Source organism: Caretta caretta, chromosome 18 (assembly GCF_965140235.1).
Source record: "Caretta caretta isolate rCarCar2 chromosome 18, rCarCar1.hap1, whole genome shotgun sequence".
In the NCBI taxonomy this organism is placed as follows: domain Eukaryota; kingdom Metazoa; phylum Chordata; order Testudines; family Cheloniidae; genus Caretta; species Caretta caretta.
Genome location: NC_134223.1, coordinates 4395744 through 4416111, shown reverse-complemented (window position 1 = coordinate 4416111; position 20368 = coordinate 4395744). Strand labels below are relative to the sequence as shown.

Genomic DNA, 20368 nt, shown 5'->3' with positions numbered 1-20368 from the left:
GCCCACGGGCCATAGTTTGCCCACCCCTGGTCTTGCCCTTAGCAGCAATAGCACTCGTGCTGGGAAACATTGGTCTTGGGGGTACCTGGAGTTTTATTTTTCACCGGGAGAATAATGAATGACAAATAAATCGTCCCCACTGACTCCAGGCAGCACTCTGTCCCCCTCTAGTGGCGACTGGGCCACATTTAGAGATGGATGAGCCTGCTAAGGTAGCTGGCCTTGCTAACTCAGACAGCTGAGTCCCCTCCATTTAGCTCCAGAGGACCTAGGTTTGATTCCTGCTGCCAGCAATCCAGCCAGGGCGGGGCATTACAAATCCGTTCGCTGGCCTGTGAATATGGCTCTTTGCAAATGAGAGGGGCTCCAGTAACTGTAGGTCTGGGGCCAGCTGGATGCTGCCCCGCACCTTGCTGGAGCCTGGCAAACAGAGGAGGATCAGAGTGCTGAATAACAGCCCCAAGGGGCCTGAAAGCAGCATGTGGACTCTGGGAGGGGCCTGACCAACATATGCACAGACGTCTTGTCTGACTGCTCCCCAGCTCTCAGGTAGGAGTGCAAGTTCCCCTGTGTCACGGGCCTGCTCCTTCCCCTGCCCAACTAGCTTGTCAGCGCGCCCCTGGCTGGCGAGTGTGGGAATCCGAAGAAGGGCTACGGCTTGTTATACGTTCAGGGCAAGAGACTGAGGAGGGGGTGGGAAAACCCAGTGGGCTGGAGATGAAATAAGCAGCTCCATGGAACCGTTCAAGGCCCGGAGGCGTGAGATGAGGCGAAGGAGAAGGAACCCTCAGGAGCCATGGGAGAGGACAGGCATTGTGGGAGCAGATGGAGCCCGGGAGGGCCAGTGAGTGGAGGGGTCGCTGCTGCACTTGCCCCATCAGCAGAGAGAAGACATGGCTAGTACCAGTGGGATGGGCAGCGCTTTGTGCTGGGAGAGCCCAGCAGCAGGCCACTGGGAAGAAGGATGGGTGGGTAGAGGTAACAGCCCTGTGCTGTGGGAGCGTGGCCCTGGGCATGGCTGACCTTAGTCTTTGGGGAGAGAAGTTATGGGTGTCCATGCAGGCTCCTGAGGGGAAAGCGGAAGGGAGGAGGCCTGAGTTGGGGACTGAATCAGCTGGGGCAGGAGCCCAGAGAATGAGATTCATGTCTGGCCAAACCCATAAAGTTGAGCTACAAGAGGGAAAGGCCGAGGCTCGGAGCTGGGGAGGGAAGGGGGAAGGAGAGAGGCTGAGCTGTGGAGGCTGTCGACCAGACTCCAGTGAGGAAGCGGCTAGCAGGAATGGGGAGTGGATCCCCTCTTCTTCCCCAGAGGAATCTCCTGATCCAGGTCAATGGATCCAGTGCCCAAGAAATATGGGAGTAGAGACTGCCCCAGTGAGGTGGTGATCAGGAGCTGAGCTGCCATGTGGTGTCCCTCATGCTGACTTTGCTGTGTGAGGGGGGTGCTGGCCCCACAGGGCAGCTGTGTGTGTGACATGCCAGAGGGCCAGCAGAGACCCAGAACCCAGGACAATGCCTGGTCGAAAGACAGAGAAGATGAAAGAGCCCTGGGTGCTCTCAGGAGTGGCTCCTTTAAGTGAATATGAAAACTCTTGATGAGCAGCATCTGCCACGGAGCTCGCCAGGAGAAAGGAGCCTGGAGCAGCACAGGGCAGCGTCTCATGCTAAGAGTCGTGCACTAGCAAGAAGAGAGAGCTGTCAGTAGCGAGAGCGCAGACAGAGCCTCCCAGGCACTCGGGCTCCCCAATCGCACTGGGTGCAGGGGAGCATTAGCTTGGAAAATGAGCCTTGTTTTCTTTACTCTCAGCTCCACCGTGATGCGATCACACTTCTCTCCTTTCTAACAGAGCCTAGCCAGCTCTGGACTGTGCACGGCGGTTGACAAGATTCAGCTCTGTTCCATTCAGAGACTCTTTGCAAACCAGAAGCATGAGTTACACATCATTTGGATTTTTAGTAAAGTTCTGCTGAAAATATTCCAAGCAAATCTCAGCCAGTTGGCTGCTCTGTGCACTGCCTTAGCTCTGCTTTTTGTACGTCCTTCAACAGTTCTTACTGCACCTCTGCAGAGTGCTCACACAGACAGTGTTTCCAAAAGGGGCCACAGATTTTGGGTGCCCAAGTCAAGACACCAGCCCCCTGGGTGTCATCAGTCATGCTGAGCACCCCAGCGCCAGCCAAAGTCTGGGGGAGCGGTGGGGGTCTCAGAACATGGGAAAGTCAAGCCCCAGGTGTCTTGAGAAAAATCTGAGACACCCACATTGGAAACCCCTTTGAAACTGATCCCTTCCCGCCCGGAACGAGAGACATGGGAACAACTAGGAGCATTTCGTAGGTTTGGCTCAGAAGCACTCACCTGAACTTCACCCCTTTACACATATACAAATGATGGGTTTGCAAACATGCTGAGCACAAATGTGGTATTTATCTGCTCCAGCATGTGAGAATAATTTCCACCACAATCTGCTCAGTTCTCTTTCCTCCGAGGGCTAGATAAGGTGTGACCCCTGGTCCAGGATGGTGGAGTGGCGGGAAGGAGAACACTCCATGCACAACCTGCAACATCAGGGATCCTATTTTACTGGAAAAATCTTTACATTAATAACAAAGTGCAGTTCAGCTTTACTGTCCAGCACCACCTGCTGGCAAGCCTGTCAAATCTCAAGGCCTTCTCCTGCAAACCTGCACGTGTGTAAGGTTACTTGAGTAGTGCCAAGGGGGTCACTCAGCTGCGGAGTTTCATCTATCAGTATTTGCAGGATTGGGCCCATAACTGGTCAATTTTTCCATCTGCTCTCGTTGCTCAGTCCGGGGACGGGGGCGGAGATGGAGTGTTGATTTCCCTTTAAGCAGGATTTTCTCTTCAGTGACAATCCCCACAAAATTCATCCTCTGCTGGCTGGTTTTGGTGCAGCCCACGCACTAAGAACTACTGGGGAGATTATCCCTCCTTTCGAAAACCTTTTCTTCCCCTAGCTCCTTGAGTTACCGATTGGCAGCATCCCTCCATACGCATGCTCTGCCTTGCCAGGATTCGAAGAGGTCTGTCTCTGAAGTGAACAGGTTTGCCTTAAATTCTTTTAATCAAACCTCTTGCTGGTTGATCCCAAGCAATAGAGATGAGGATTTTCAAAGGTGCCCAACTCCCATGGGATTTGGGCTCATCACTCCCTTGGGCTGCTTTGGAAATCCCAGCCTTAGTGCATCAATCCTCTGGGTCAGGTCAGCTCCCAACCAGCCTCCCTTTATTCTCTCATTCCTCTCCTGCCTGATGGCAATACTGCGACGTTTGTCACCTGACACCAATGCTGCGCTTTGCTGCCCTTTCCCCTGGATTCTGGAGCTCTCCATTGAATGGGCAGAGGTGTGAGAGTGGTGAGTGATCTGGGATGCCTCCATTTTTGGATGTCCAAGTCTGAGACACCTAGGCCCAGATCTTCAAATGTATTCAAGGCACCTAACTCTCATTGGAATCACTGGGAATTAGGCACCTAAATAACTTTGAGGATCTGGGTCCTGATGCATGGTTTTCAGAGGAGCCCCACAGGCTCCTACTGGCTTTATCTGGACTTGCTGACGCTCGGTATCCACTTGGAGGTAATCAGACTCTGTGGCCACTTTGCAAAAGTGTGACGTCCATGTGTTCAGAGACATGTTGCTGGGCTGCAATTTAAATTTCCTGGATATGTTCACACCTAGTCTTTCAGAAGTCATCACTCTAGTAGGCACAGGCCCTACTGATACAGGTTCTTACACCACATGGTTCAGCATCACTACTACACACACTCTGTAGGTACGCTATCAAGCGTGCACAGCAGCTCCTGTAATCTGTACGGTCGCTGTGTCGGGGTCTTGGCAAGAGGTGTGGCAGAAAGTGGTTCATCTTTCACAACTGCAGCTGTTTTAGGGGTGATGCCTGCCTGGTCTTTCTGCCCGGATCCCCATGAGAAGGACAAGGCAGCATGTTTTCAGGCTGCCTCAACATGTCCCTACTACGGACGCATCCCACAGTGGAATTTCTTAGAGCTAATGCTCTTTTTACTTTGCATGTGCAATACTTGAAAAAATTATTTGCATTGCCCAGCATTCTCGCCCGAGACCAATGTTCCCAACAGGTTGCTCTCGGTAACTTCCTGTGCCACACGTGGCTACTAGTTTTGTGTACCCATGGAGCTCAGCTCTCCCTCTAATATTGCACCGAACCCACACGTGGAGGCCCTGGCATTTCTACCCCTAGGTTGGAATTTTTAGAGCTGGTTGAAAGTTTTTCAATGGAAAGGATTTTTTCCTCAGAAAAATAAATTTGTAATTGACATTTTTTACAACAATTATCAACACTGTTAACAATTTTTAGGATTTTTTTGCAAAAATGTTCATGTTAATTTCAAAACAAATTCTATTGAATGATTCTTGAATTCATTATCAAAATGGTCATTCACATAACTGGGGTTTTGGTAACCAATAAAGAGAACACTTTTGGTAATGAATTTAATTTATCTTCAAGTTTGATTTAAATTTATATTTATCATTATATATGTTTATATTTATCAAAATAGTTATCCACATTTGTCATTTACCAAAAACTGGATTTTCAGTACACAGCAAATTGTAATAATTATTTTGATAAAACTTAAACTGTGAAAAAAATTCTTGAAAACTACGTCCATTTTGAATTCTGCAAGATGAAAATAACTCCAACATTTTTGTAAACATTTGTTTTCAGTTTTGAACCAGCTTTAGAAAATACTATTAACAGGAGAAATTAAACAGCCTTTAAGATGTGCTCAGACCCCATCCTAGTATGAACCCTTTGGCACCCCCATATAGTCACACCAGTCTCTGCTTTCCACCAACATTCTTGTAAACAGAAAACAACAACAACAAAACCACTCATGCAGGCATTCACAGGAAACAAAGAACAGGGTTTGCAAATTTTGTCCAAGCCAATTCACAGGTTTTATTCAAAAATTCACAAGTCCTTTTTGCACTGTTCATTCATCTCTAATGATCTACAGGAAGAAAATCTTTGTTATTTTCCCTATTCCTAAATGCTAAAACTGAATGTAGCATCCTCAAAGCATTACAGCCGTAAACGCCATTCCCTCTCTCTTTCAGATATTTACTAGGTGAATGATCGCTTCCTCATCACCACTGGAAGCAGGGCTGAAAAAATAATGCACACTGAATAAATTATCGGATGAATTTTGCCTCATTTTCTATCTGAGCACAGAGCCCATTAATGAGATTACAACTGGAAGATTAGGAGGGGAGAGAGGAGTCTGTGAAATGATCTCTCCATTAAGCTGTGGTCCACATGATGCTCCCATTTAGGCACCACAATAAAGAGCCAAGTTTTCAAAAGAACACTAAACACTGAGCTCTTTTGAAAATATGACCCCAGCTGTGGGACGGAGCTGACCACTTACAAATCTGGGCCTGAGCACTTTTGAAAATCTGCTCCTGTAAGCAAAGCCCATTAGGCAACTTGGAGAATCCCTCTGTTAGCTGTCTAGAGGGTTTCCCCCGTCGCTCTATTTTACAAGTTAGATTTGTACAATGGGAATTACTAGGATCACTCTTCCCTTCTTCTTTGAAGACTGGTACCTGTATTTGCTATTCTCTAACTCAGGGCACCTCACCACTTTCCTTGATTTTTCAGAAATCGCTATCAGTAGCATTTTCTCTTCTCCCCTTACCTGCCCCCACTTCCCTTCTCCCCTATGACTGGAGGGGTGTTAATGGGCCACTTTGCCTCGAATGGTCCCCTGAAATATGGGTTAACTATTTATGCTGAACAATCTGTCCCACCTTGTATTTAGCTGTGACACTCTGAGCACATTTCCCGGATCGGAAGAAGAGCTTGAAAACTTCCCACCAGAAGAAGTGAGTCCAATAAAAGATATGATCTCATCCACATTGTCTCTCTAATATCCTGGGACCAACATGGCTCCAACAACACTGTGAGTATCAGTAACACAGTAAATTTATCTGCTGCTTCTCTAAATACCCAGGCATGCATTTAATCCCAGACAGCTAATTTGGGCATGTTCAGATTATACAAATGCTTCCTCAGCTCAGGTGTGATTATGTTACGAGTTTTGAAGCAGATTGCAGATTTGAAGCATTGATTGATATCAGTGGGGATTTCTGATTAAAACCAGATGATAGAATATGGCTTATATTCTTTGTCAATAGTTATTTTTACAGGTTCTTCTGCACTCACTAATTGACCAAATTACTTTCCCCTCTTTTTCTGCCTGAAGATAGATTTTCAAACAAGTTCAGTATCTCAACTATTTCAGAGTGATCATTAATTTCTTCCTCTTCCTCTTTTATCAATGGATCTAGTGCTGGCCTGTCTCCGTAGTGTTTCCTTTTCCCCTGATATATTTGATAAATGCACTCATTCCCCCATTGGCTGCGTTAACTCATTCTGATCACTGGCTGCCTGTATCTTTTCCCTTCAAGCTTTAATTGACTCTCAGCTTTCCTGTTTCCTTGCCTTTAACACTATCCTGGTCACTCCTGGTTCCTTGCACAGGAAGGGTGTTATGGTTATGTCCAATACAACATAAATATGCAACATCACCGAGTCCTGATGCTGCATAGGAAGGTCTGAAACAAATCAGACCACGCTATGAGCCCAGGTTGGCAATACACAGGATGAACCCAGGATAACTGCACAATCACAGCACTTGGGCGTGGAGTAGTCTGCATAGCCCAGTGGCCTTTGTTCCTGGAGCACCATCCTCTGCCTTTGGGACTCTATTGGGGTGCTGTGATCTCCACATGAGTGCAGAAAGCAGCTAGCAGTTAGCACCTTGCTTATCCATCAGGAGAGGCTGTGATGGGTAAATGTGCTCCAGGCTGCAATCAGAGCGGATGGAGGAGAAAGCTGGGCAGCTTAAATGGAGCTGCTTCCCTTTTACAGAGATGCCAAGAGGCTACATTTAGGTGCACCACTTATCAGTCACTCCCTGCAGCAAAGGGAAGCACGCATGGGATGTCCCACAAGAGATGCGATGAGGGACACAGACAAAGATATGCATGCACACACCTATCTACACAGACAGGCATATAATAATAATGCCCTCCCCAAAGTCACTTAGGGGATGCTGTGGTATTATAAACACATTCATGCCTATAGAGGTAGCACTTTAAACACTGCTGTCAGTTTGAAAGACTCCACTGGTTTGACAGATCTTTCCTAAACTTGAGAGGAAGAATGCAGGGCTGCTGGTAGCTCTCAGGCCAGAGGAAACACTGTTAAGTAGAGTGGGTTGAAAATGTTTTGACAGAACAATTTTCCATATGAACATGCAGATTTGTCAAAAATCAAAATATTTTGTAGGAACACGTCATTACTGAAGAAATGTTTGATAGGAAAAAGTCAAGATGAATCTTGCAACTGTTTTATTTCATTTTGAAAAGGTTGAAACGTTAAGTTTCAGTGAGATAAAATAGGTTTCAGAGTAACAGCCGTGTTAGTCTGTATTTGCAAAAAGAAAAGGAGTACTTTGGCACCTTAGAGACTAACCAATTTATTTGAGCATAAGCTTGCATGCACCCGATGAAGTGAGCTGTAGCTCACGAAAGCTTATGCTCAAATAAATTGGTTAGTCTCTAAGGTGCCACAAGTACTCCTTTTCTTTTTGAGATAAAAATGTTTCGTTTCAGTTTCATTGTTTTGATTTGTTTCATTTTGACTATTTATTAATTACATTATATTATCCAAACAGAACATTTCAGTTTATTGAAACATTATGGGTCCATGATGCTGAAGCAAAAGTTTTCAGAATTTTTGCTCTGTGGGAAATTTTGGCTTTTAGTTCTGATTTGGAACAAAAATGATTTTTCAAAATGTCAGAATTTCCTGCACAACAGAAAAAGAATTTGCCTTCTCCAAACAGCTTGTTTGAAGTTCATCACTGAACAAGTCATATCAGCCCCCACACCCACAACACACATCTGACAGCCCCAATCCTGCAAAGACCTAGCTCAGGGGAACTACTGACAGGCATTAAGTTACCCACAACTGTCAGTCTTTGCAAGATTGGGTCCTCATAGGTAGGCAGAATCCTCGAGCATGGGGAAGGGCCCTGCAGGTGGAAAATTGAGCTCTTGTTCAATCCCTTTGGAAAGAGAGGGCTTGTTAGGTTTTGGTGGAATGGAAGGAAGAGTAGTCTGGGGCAGCTTCTCCATCGTACACACACAAACACACCCAAGACCCTCTGCACGCACACACCCAATGCGTGCACGTTAAACTAATTGATGCAGATGTGACTGAGAAGGACTCTCTGCTCTGCAGCTGCACTTTCCACCTTCTGGATTTACACCAGGTTCTAGCGCTCAGAATAAAATCAACTAGATCTCTGAACAATTCACCCCTCACACACTGCACACAGGGGCAGTGATGCCCGGGTGCCCACCGTGCCCAGCAGGTTGGTCACTCGGGGATGGTGGGAAGCATTCCAGGGAGCGGTGTCACTCTGGCACAGAGGCTCCGGTGGGCTGTGGCTTGCCCGACTGCATGTGGGATGCAGACACCCGAGGGCCCAGATTACAGGCTACAGATTACGATGGCTAAATGCAAATTAGACCCTCCGGTGCCAGGAATGGAGCCCAGTGCCCGTCAACTGCTCTCTGTACCCTACCGTGGCAAAGCCAAGCCCCAGAGAGGTTGGGAGCAGCCACCCCATTCATACCCCAGGAAGAGAGTTTGGGGAGAGAGCTACACGGGATTTGATTCTTATTGTAGTGTCTGAGTCTGGAGCAGTGTTAGGATGTGTGTGGGGAGGGGAACGCTGGTGGGAGAGGGTTAGACTAAGGTGGAGTGGCCAAGGTCCTTACAGGATGAGTGGCTAGGACAAAGGAGGGAGTGGGAAGGGGGATGGGAAGTCTGGGGAGAGAGGGCTGAGCCAGGGTGGGGTCAAAGGAATCCAGACAGGACTATGTGCAAGGGTGCTGGGCCAATGTGTGTAATGGCGGTGCTGAGAGCCATTGAACCAGACTGTAAACCCTGTATAGAATGGAAACCACACCACTGCCGCACCCCCGGCTGCAAGTGGTTTCCATTATATCCAGGGTTTACAGTTTGGTTCAATGGCTCTCAGTAATAAAAATTGTTCCAGCCCCCCTGCCTATGACTCTGAAGCAGGATGATGGGGTTGGGTAGGGGGCCTGAAAGCAGGCACACGAGGGTGCTGAGCTGCAAAACGTGGGCAGTAAAAACCCAACCGCAAAATTGTCCCTCTCTAGAACAATCCAGCCCTAACAGACCTACCCCCGCCCAGTATAACCCTGCTCCAGGGAACTACCCCCATTCCAGGAAACTACCCCCGCCCAGTATAACCCTGCCCCGGGGAACTACCCCCGCCCAGTATAACCTGCCCCGGGGAACTACCCCTGCCCAGTATAACCCTGCCCCGGGGAACTACCCCCGCCCAGTATAAGCCACCCCATACTGAGAGTAATCCTGGCTCCATACACACATGCCTGCCCAGTGTATTCTGGGTGCCACACACACACATGCCTGACATAACCCTCGGGGGTAGGTCATAGCACTGTCAGGCACAGACATGGCCCCACGAAACCACCGCTGCCCAGTGCACCCCAGGCTCCACTGACACATCACTGCCCTTTGTAGCTCTGGCCCCACGGATACATCGCTGTCCTGTGTGCAGGCAGCAGAGCAGTCACATCCCTGCCCCCAGCTACCCTGGCACCAGGAACAGATCCTTGCTCAGTATAACCAGAGGAGCAGAAATACTTTGCAGCTGAATATAACTGTGCCACCATGGCTGAGCCCCAGCCTCATATAACCCCAGTGCCATGCGTACCCATTATACACTGGGCATCACAGGCTCATCAATGGCCGGGCATCCAAGACACATCAAGGCGCTTTGTATCCCCTGCATCCCAGACTGTCATATCCCTGGCATCATGGGCACATACGTGCTCAATATAATCTGAAAAAACTGGCAGAGTTCTGCCCATTGTAGTCCCAGAACCACAGTCACATCCCAGCCCTGTGTAACCCTGATGACACTGTGCTAGTCCCTGGCACTACATTTATTGCCTGCTATGATTCTGGCAACACAGACCTTGCTGCCAGCTTTTACCCAGGCAGCATTGACACATCTCTGCCCCACAGAAATCTGGTACCATGGACATATCCCTGCCCCACATTACCCTGGCATCAGTCACACTCAGCTACCAAGGATATTGCAGCATCAGAATCAATCAGTGCCCAGCATGTCCACGGCACCGCTAACAGGCCACTGGTCAGCGTAACCCTGGAACCATAGACACTGGGATCGCTGTGGTCCCACGGACAACTCTGTATTTTCCCAACACCACTGACAATGTGCTGCCCAGTCTAACCCTGCCAACACAGACCTAACCCTGCCTGGCATTCCCCCGCATCTCTCCAATATCACTGACATCACAGACTCCGCGCTGCCTAGTACATATCTCCCCATCACGTGATACACGCGTACCCCAGTCCCCACAGTCCAGCATTCCCCAGTGCGAGCCCCGCAGCAACAAATCAAAGCTCTCCCACCATTTCAAACCTGCAAACAAGCAGCGGGGTTTGGGGCAAGGGTCTGGGGTCTGAGGATGAGGGCAGATGAACGCATGAGAGTCAGGTCAGTCCCTGCTGGATCAGAATCCAGTCCCTGGTCCCAGAGAAGTTAGCAGTGTGAGCGAGAAGCCTGCCAATGGTCTCAACTCTTGGTACCTCTGTAGCTGATCAAAGGGTGGGGGGCCTGCCCCTGTCTGAGCAGCCGGGCAACCAGCAGTGCTGCGAGATCTGCGGTGTGGGGAAACGGGCACATGGGGCCAGGGGATGAATGTGGGTAAAGGGATGAGTGAAGCTGGGCTACGGGAGAGCTCACCTGGCCATGAGACAGAGCTAGTCTGGCAGGGACACAGAAAACCTCCCAGCTGGGGAACCCAGCCCAGCACACAGCTGTCTCCAGGGGCGCTTGCTCAAACACCTGCCAGCCCGGGAGCCATTTGCGTGGGGATGGGTTCAACAGGGACTCTGCTAAGACCTGAGCTGCCCCGGTGGCACAGCAGGGTGAGGGCCCCTGCGCACGGGCCACCCCTGGGGCAACAAGGGGTCAGCTGAAGCCTGGTAAGGATATGGCGACACTGCAGGCCTGGGAGACAGACTCACGCTAGCAGGGTGCAAGCTAGCACAGGGAAAACAGCCATGTGGACGGTGCGGCTCCGGCTGCAGCTCGGTCTCCCACATGCATGTCACCCCCTAGGCGTGAGTCCCTGGCAGGGGGAGACTCAGGGAAAGGGCAGCCCAGCCCCACGTTGAGCCACAGGGCCAGGGTGACAGGACTCTGTCGATACAGGGCTTGCACATTGTTATCTGAGCAAGACAGTGACCGATCCCCCAGGGTGAGCTGGTGGCAATGCCCCTGACTGCTGGGGGGCCCAGATCCACAGTGGTGTTGGCCAGGGTGAGACGTGGGGAAGAACTCCAGCAGCAGTCACGTACCTTTCCCGCACCACAGCCGGACCCCAGCACATCCAGCACTGCCTCCTCTCCAGAGGGCCTTTCCCAGGGGGCAGGCTGCCTGAGACCATGCCCCTAGGGACCTGCTCTCCTCCCTCCATACTAAGCTGGTTCCCAGCCAGCACGATCCAGAGGCAGCTGAATTTCCAGCCCCCGCCTCACTCTCCTCCCTGTGCTGTAAAGAAGCCAGCACATGGGAATGTTCCCTGGAGCACAAGGCAATGGAGAGCAGCTTCCCTGGCTTTGCTGCCTGGGAGCTGAGATGCTCTGTCTGGGGGCAGGGTTAGCTGAGCTCAGGTGCCCAGCGCTGGGGTTAGTGTAGCCGCAGTGCTGCCCAGGCTCGCTGGCTGCTGCCCTTCGTGTGGCTGCTGAGAGGGCAGGGACAGCCCAGCAGGCAGCTCTGTGTAACGGGAGCTGGCACTGGGCTCTGGGGGGCAGGGAACTCCAAAGTGTGTGTGGTGGGGGCGGCAAAGGGTCACAAACAATGTAATTAAAATGGAGCCGGGTGACCACAGGGCACTGTCTGACCCAAGCTGCAGGTCCCAGATTATGAGCCATCCACCCCCACCCCCCCTGCACTTTTTTCCAGACCACTTTAAACACCACCTTTGAGTAAGAGGAGAAAGTTAGCACTTGGGCTCCACTGCTAGGATTCCCCTATGGCAAAGAGAAGCAAGAAACCAGCCAGGTAGCTGGGCAGCAGGGGGGTCAGGGACAGGGGTGATGGACCAAGGGGTAGAAAAACAGGCATAGGGATGAGGGAACTGGGCAGCAAGGCTAGACGAGTGCTGGGTCACAGGGAATGGGGAGAACCACTGCTCTCAGGGTGGGGATGTTTGGCCACCCAGTGTGGAGGGTGCCAGGTGAGGCTGGCAGATGGGGCAGCAGGGAAGGGGAGAAAGGCTGGGGAAGATGGTAGCTGGGGCAGCAGGGATCTCATGGAAAGGCAGCCCAGACCCTGTGGTCAGCGCTGTGGGGGCGATAGGCAGCTGGAGGGTCAGAGATGGTGCAAGGATGCCAGGGCTGCAGGGGACAGAGGCAGCAGGAATGGTACTGCCAGCGCCCAGGGGAGCCGGGCGGGGCCGGGCAGGGGAGCTGCGCCGCAGGGTCCCTGGAGGCTTCACAGCTGGCCACGTTGGAAGTTTCTGCCATTCCCTCTGGCCGCGTACCCCGGGGGGTGCCCGTCTGCACCGCCCGCTCTGTCCCTCCAACGCCCCCAGCACTGACCGCCCCAGCCCCACGGTCCGGCCCGGGCAGCGGAGAACGCCGCGGTTCCGGCTGCTCCGCCCGGCCCGGCAGGCCCTTGGCATGTGCCACGAAGTCCTCTTGCCCGGCGCTGAAGTTGGGCCGCAGAACTCGGGCATTCGGGCGCCCGGCGGAGCGAGCGGTGCCAGCCCGGCCCCTGCCCGCGCTCGCCGGGCCACCCGGCTCCTACCTTCGCTGGTGGCGGCCGAGGCACAGGCGGCGATGGCGAGGAGCAGCGAGAGCGGGGGCGGCCGGGCCATGGTCCGCGGCGCGGCGGGGGCCGGGGCAGCCCGCCTGGCCGCGCTCCTGCGGGCGCTGGCGTGGGGGGTTCGGCGGAGCCCAGCCGAGCCGGCAGCACTTTCCTCACTCTTGCTCGCGCACACCCAGACAAGCTGCATGGGGGGCGGGAGCGAACTGCCCGTCACCGCCTAGAAGCCAATGGGATTCCTGGGTTTCAGGGAGCCCCCCTTGTTACGGTGGATCCATCCTCGGGCCGGGCTCCCTCTACCCCGGCCTCGTGCTGCTGAAACCGACCCCGGCGCTCGCTGGCTCCGGCTCAGCGCGGGGCAGGCTGCCGGGACGCCCAGCGTTACAGCCGCCGCCTCCTTGGCAGGGGCAGCAAGGTGGCTGCGCTGCTCCCTGTCCCGGGCGGACCGTGCCCGGGACGCGCAGCAGGGCAAGGGCTGGCTGGGAGAGAGAGGCAGTGGATGGACGCTGGACAGAAGAAGCCGAGCTCTCAAGGCGATCCCTCCTGTGGCGAGCCCGGGCTGGGGTGCAGGGGGGGCTTTGGGAGAGGCTGGAAAGTTCTTGCAAAGGTTCTCCTGAGTCCCAGGGCTAGCGTTTCTTCCGCAGCTGAGGGGGAGGGAGTGGCCCTCCAGGATAAATCCCACACGTCTGGGGATGGACCAGAGCACTCCAGCGGGCTGGACTCCATGGGCGGGTTTTCTCTGAGCCCAGCACCCTGCTGCACAGAGATGCACACTCTGGGCTCTCACTCTGGTGCGTCTCTTGTTCTCTTTGGCCTTGTCTAGACGGGGAGCAAGGTGTTAACTGACAGGGTAGAATGAAGTGCAATTTAAAAAGGTGTCAGCCCAACTACCCTGTTTCGAAACGTGTCTGTACTAGGACCCAACACACTCTAGAGCAGCGCTGAATCAACACCTGTTAGCTAGGACCTTTTCCCTGGCCTGGCCACGCTTCCAAAGGAAAGGCCGTTCTGCCAGAAGGGACAGGGCAGCACTTTGTGTGCCGAGTGCTCTTGCAGCTGCTGCTCCAGCCACCGTCACGGCCACATGCTGGGCTGGTAATGCGGGTGCTGTAGTGTTTGTGTGATGCAGTGATCCGATGGTGCTGGGAGAACGCAGACGCTGGCAGATACAATGGTCAGCCCTGAAAACCCACCATTTGCCAACAGCTGCCACAGTTGTTTCCTGGACTAAGTATGCTCTCCGATCTGTGTGAGGAGTAACCAGTGGCAAATCCTGACGTCTGAATGCATTGTTGTTGTGACTTAGTATTTAATGTGCTTAGTATTGTCAGCTAGACACAAACTGCAGACAGGCCTGTCCCAGATTGCTTAGTCTGGACAAGACAGCTGCAGACAGCCGGACCCAGCCAGATGCAGACAGGGGGCGCTAGGAAGCCCAGAAAAGGGAATGGCTGAGATCTTTAGTCCAATGATGAATGTCCCATTTTAAGCCTATTTCAGCACATAGCATCAGCTGCGGTGCCACTTCTAGGACCCACTCCGGTCCTCACCCCAGTCCGGATGGGTAGCGTAGAATGTGAGTCTTTTGGGGGGATCTGAGGAGACACCATTGCTCATGAAGGAGGGGCTGCTTTTCAACTCTTCCCTCTGCAGTACGTACTTCTGTAGTGTGGGGCCAGTCCACCGTGGAGTAATCCCACGGCCACCCGGACAGCTGCACCAGGGACAGTGAGACCATCCACCAGCTCAGGCTCACTTACTGAGATACAAAATCTTTCTCTTCCTCTTGAATGTCGGGGGCAGGGCAGATCCCTCCTGCCTCAGTGGGGAGTCCCCTCTTGTCCTGGGTTAGGTACTGGGACTGGGAGGACCGCTGTTGTCTGGGTCTCAGGGAATAGAGACCTGGCTGGCCCACTCCTCCATCTGATGCTGCTTCTCTTGTTGGCCAAGGCATTTCCCTTCAGAGGGCCCTGGAGACTTTTATAGTCCATCCACAGCAGGTGAATGGGAGTGCTCCAGCCTCACAAGGTGCTGTGTGTGGGGGCTGACAGGGTCCTGGTGCTTGGGACTGGTTCCCTGCTGCTGGATGCAACACCACCATTGGGGGGAGGGATAGCTCAGTGGTTTGAGCATTGGCCTGCTAAACCCAAGGTTAAATCCTTGAGGGGGCCATTTAGGGATCTGGAGCAAAAATTGGGGATTGGTCCTGCTTTGAGCAGGGGGTTGGACTAGATGATCTCCTGAGGTCCCTTCCAATCCTGATATTCTATGATTGGCTTCCTGAGGGCTTGATCCACTTCGAACACCTCCTTGGGGAGGTGCCCTTGCTGCAGAGAATGCTAGCCTTTCCTCTCCCAGTGCAGGTTCAACAATTCCCCCTTCAGGGAAATGAATCCGGAATCTGTCTAGGCATTTCCCCTGCACTCAGCATTGGAATGGCCTTGAGGTACCAGATGTGACGAAGTGGGACTGTTCTTAATGTTTCCTCTGAATAGTGTGGGGGTGCCTCAGTTTCCCCTAGGCAGTTCTTAAGTATCCAGGGGGTGGAGTAAGGGTGTATGATCATTGCAGAGCCCTAGAGGGCAGGTGTGTGCAGGAGTCTGGACACAGAGAATGGCCGACACCCTGTTTCCTGGCAACTGATGGCCTGGGCCCTTCCCCCCCTGCAAGGTGAGAGCTGAAGGGTTGGAGAACAAAGGAATCAGGTGACCTCCTGGCCCGGGAAAGGAACAAAGCCCAGAGGAGGAGGGGCTGGAGGGGGTTTTCAGTTTGGGGCTGGCTGGGACATGGAGTGAAGTGCAGACGTGGTTGTCTGGCTCACTGCCCCCCAAAATGGACCCAGCTGAGGGGTCCCGTTCTCTGCACCTGCAAGCTCTGTTTTAGACCATGTTCCTGTCGTCTAATAAACCTTCTGTTTTACTGGCTGGCTGAGAGTCACGTCTGACTGCGAAGTTGGGGTGCAGGACCCTCTGGCTTCCCCAGGAGCCCCGCCTGAGCGGACTCGCTGGGGGAAGCACACGGAGAGGCAGAGGATGCTGAATGCTCCGAGGTCAGACCCAGGAAGGTGGAAGCCGGGTGAGCTGTGTGTCCTGAAGACAGGCTGCTCACAGAAAGGCGACTACCCCAGAGTCCTGACTGACTTCATGGGGAGCAGTTCCAGAGCATCGCCCAGGGACTCCGTGACAACTGGTGGCAGCGGTGGGATGTACTGCACCCCGTGGATGGCGCTTCCTGCAGTAAGTGACTGGGGAGCAGTAACACGAAGGGGGATTGCCGAGGACCAGGCCTGCTGAAGGCTCAGAAAGGAGCGGTTTCGGGGGGCGGTTAACCCCTGGGAGTGTGTGACCAGCGAGAAGGACTGTGCAGTAATGGGATCCTCCTGGGGACTGCAGTGAGCAGTCTTAGGGGCGGAGGAGTCTGCAGCTCGACCCTGGCAAAGAGGTGGTGACCTCGAGAAGGGCTGGCACACTAGGGGTTCTCCCTGGAAACCGTGGGGAGCTGAGAACACACGGGCCTGTGAGTCCACAACAACTTGGGAGGAGCGGAGTGATGGCCTGTCACCTTCTCCTTAAGAAGGACATTGTAACCCTGTGCAAAAAGAGAGGGTTGAGCGTTGGAAAGTTCACCAAAGCAGAGTTAATCGTGCAGCTGGAGGAGGATGACTGCTCTAAGGAACAGATTCCTGACCCCAACTGGGGCTATAGCAGGATCTGGGAGCAGCTGGAGTAGTAGCCAGGCATCGCCAAGACTCCTGTCCCCGACCAGACGAGGGTCTTCACGATCGGGTTCCCCATCGGGGGATCGAGACGGACGGGATTGGAGCTGAGTCTGAGAGAGCAAGAGGACCGTGGGAGACAGCGAGAGCCCGAGAAAGAGCTGCAGAAGCAGCAGCAGCATGAACTGGCGGTGGTGGGGCGGAGAGGCCTAGGGGACCTCCCCGGGGTGAGTGGGGATAGATCCCGGGGGGCCAGTTCCGCAGGGAACCTCGAGACTAAATTGCTGCCCCTGGTTAAGGGGGGGGGGGTGTGGATGCCCACCTCACTGCCTTTGAGCAGGCTGACGATTTGAACCAAGGGGACCCTGCGGAAAAGCCCCGGTGTCTAGCTCCCTTGCTGGGTCCCAAGGCCATAGACTCCGTCAGCCAGATGGTTGGGGATGTGGACAGGCTCCCACTCCTGACCCCAACCTATATGTCTGTGTGGAGTTTCCTGGGGCCAGGCCCCTCGGACCTCCAGTGGGAGCAGAAGGTGATGGTCAATGGGGAGACATTCTTGGGGTGGCCAAAGGGCATGGGCTGCATAAACCTTCCCACATGCGGCCTGCGAGTGCTATCGAACACCCCTGACCTAAGGGAGGGTGTGAAACTGGAAGGGCCTGGTGTAACTCCTACCAAGGAATGGGAGAGATGCTGGGGCATCCATGGGAACGTTGGTGGCTTCGAACTTCCCCAGGTCACTGGCTAAAGTGACCCCGCTCAGTTCGATCTCGAAGGGGGGAGAGATGTGACGAAGTGGGACTGTTCTTAATGTTTCCTCTGAATAGTGTGGGGGTGCCTCAGTTTCCCCTAGGCAGTTCTTAAGTATCCAGGGGGTGGAGTAAGGGTGTATGATCATTGCAGAGCCCTAGAGGGCAGGTGTGTGCAGGAGTCTGGACACAGAGAATGGCCGACACCCTGTTTCCTGGCAACTGATGGCCTGGGCCCTTCCCCCCCTGCAAGGTGAGAGCTGAAGGGTTGGAGAACAAAGGAATCAGGTGACCTCCTGGCCCGGGAAAGGAACAAAGCCCAGAGGAGGAGGGGCTGGAGGGGGTTTTCAGTTTGGGGCTGGCTGGGACATGGAGTGAAGTGCAGACGTGGTTGTCTGGCTCACTGCCCCCCAAAATGGACCCAGCTGAGGGGTCCCGTTCTCTGCACCTGCAAGCTCTGTTTTAGACCATGTTCCTGTCGTCTAATAAACCTTCTGTTTTACTGGCTGGCTGAGAGTCACGTCTGACTGCGAAGTTGGGGTGCAGGACCCTCTGGCTTCCCCAGGAGCCCCGCCTGAGCGGACTCGCTGGGGGAAGCACACGGAGAGGCAGAGGATGCTGAATGCTCCGAGGTCAGACCCAGGAAGGTGGAAGCCGGGTGAGCTGTGTGTCCTGAAGACAGGCTGCTCACAGAAGGGCGACTACCCCAGAGTCCTGACTGACTTCATGGGGAGCAGTTCCAGCATCGCCCAGGGACTCCGTGACACCAGTCCCCACCAACTTGTTCATGGCCTGTTTCCCTGGGTAGCTGGCTGTCTGGAGATGTGCAATAGAGCAACTGAGTCATCAGGGGCTTCATGGGATCAGCCTTCAGTTTAAGTCTGGGTCAGGGCTATAGCCATGGTCAGGTTTAGGGGCAGAGCCACATTTGTGCTCAGGAACAGAGAGAATTAAAGGTAGGGACAGTGTCAGGATTAGTCCTTAGGGTTAGGATCAGGATTAGGGTTCTAGCTGGATGGAGTTAGAGTTCAGATCATGCTAGAGGGGAATTTGGAGCTGTCTCACTGCGATGAGGCTCAGGGTGCTTCCCCCTAGTGGTGCTGGCCTAGGTAGGGTCAGGTGATCAGTGCCCTCAACCCCCATTAAGAGGATCCGGTGATCCCTTTTCCTACTGGAATTGCCTGTTCCGCAGGCACTGGGTAGGGCTGAGCCGGGACCTATCAGTACAGATTGCGTGGGCCTTTGTTTTCAGCATGTAAGCACAAGGAAATGAAGGGCTCAGCCATCCCCCATAATGCAGGGTTGCACTGACCATTAGACTCTGTATTAATTCTGCACCAAAAATTAAAAATTCTGTGCCAAAAATTAAAAATTCTGCACATTTTATTTGTCAAAATAACACAATATAAACACACCAGTTTCAATTATGTTGGTAGTTTGTTTCAGAATACCTGTCTGCAAGTATGTCTGTAACAATATAGACAAAAAACATTCAGAAAACATTTTTTGGGGACAGATTCCTTACTAAGCATGTTAATACAGAACTTTGAGTAATTCATTTAAACTACAGTACAGAATGGTATTTCTGCATCCCTCAGAAGCAGTGCAAAGTCTTGGGGGAGTCAGGGTAATGGAGGAGCTGTGGGAGAGGAAAGGACTGGAAGTGGTCCTGAAGGATTGTTGGGTGTGGGTGGGAGAAGTATGGAACAGTTTCTTTTGGGGGAGGATTGTTAGGGAGTTGGAGAGCCTCCCCCATGCAGACCCTGGTTGACCCCGAGCCTCTCCCATTCAGTCAGGCATATTGGGCTCTGTCCCCATGTGATCCTCAGTCCCCCCATCCCCATGTAGCCCTGGAGCCCCTGCTCCCCCATTCTCATGTAGCCCTGGAGCCCCCGCTCCCATTCAGCCCCAGGCTCAATGCTGGCACCCCACTAGCTCCTGAACCTGTGCCCTAGTCTGTCCCCGCAATAGCCCTTCTGAAGCCATCTATGTATGACACCCCTCCCAGCAGCCCTGTGTGCCCCATTCTGGCTCCAGGGGCAGGCTGCTGTAATGAACACAGCTGGCTGCTAGCTGTTACTGTAGGTCAGCCAGCTGTTCTGGTGCCACTGCGGCCTCTGGTGAGAGAAAGGTGGAACTGCAGCACTTCTTGGCCGAATGTATTTTCTGCGGGGGAAAAATGCTGCACGAGACATGAATTCTGTGCATGTGCAGTGGTGCAGAATTCCCACAGGAGTACTATATCATAGAATCATAGAAGATTAGGGTTGCAAGAGACCTCAGGAGGTCATCTAGTCCAACCCCCTGCTCAAAGCAGGACCAACACCCACTAAACCATCCCAGCCAGGGCTTTGTCAAGACAGGTCTTAAAAACCTCTAAGGATGGAGATTCCACCACCTCCCTAGGTAACCCATTCCAGTGCTTTACCACCCTCCTAGTGAAATAGTGTTTCCTAATATCCAACCTAGACCTCCCCCACTGCAGCTTGAGACCATTGCTCCTTGTTCTGTCATCTGCTGCCACTGAGAACAGCCAAGCTCTATCCTCTTGGGAACCCCCCTTCAGGTAGTTGAAGGCTGCTATCAAATCCCCCCTCACTCTTCTCTTCTGCAGACTAAACAAGCCCAGTTCCCTCAGCCTCTCCTCATATGTCATGTGCCCCAGGCCCCTGCTCATTTTCATTGCCCTCCACTGGACTCTCTCCAATCTGTCCACATCCTTTCTGTAGTGGGGGGGGGGGGCAAAACTGGACACAGTACTCCAGATGTGGCCTCACCAGTGCCAAATAGAGGGGGTGTGATGAGCTGCCAAAAGCTGAAGAACCAGTTCCTTCAGTCGCTCCAGGTCTTTGGCAGCACTAAAGGACCTGCCGCTGAAGTGCTGCCGAAGACCAAGAGCTAGTGATGGACCTGCCACC

General features: G+C 53.1%; 1 protein-coding gene across 3 annotated transcripts in view; it reads right to left on the bottom strand.

Moving 5' to 3' along the window:
* The window catches only part of EPHA8 (EPH receptor A8), a 137636-nt gene extending 124275 nt beyond the window's left edge, over window positions 1-13361 (bottom strand). For all 3 annotated transcript variants that reach the window (XM_048824902.2, XM_048824903.2, XM_075120994.1), the window contains exon 1: window positions 12969-13361. In XM_048824902.2, the coding sequence (XP_048680859.2) occupies window positions 12969-13176 (208 nt within the window). In that variant the 5' untranslated portion in view covers window positions 13177-13361. The remainder of the gene's footprint in view (window positions 1-12968) is intronic.
* Window positions 13362-20368: the final 7007 nt, after the last annotated feature.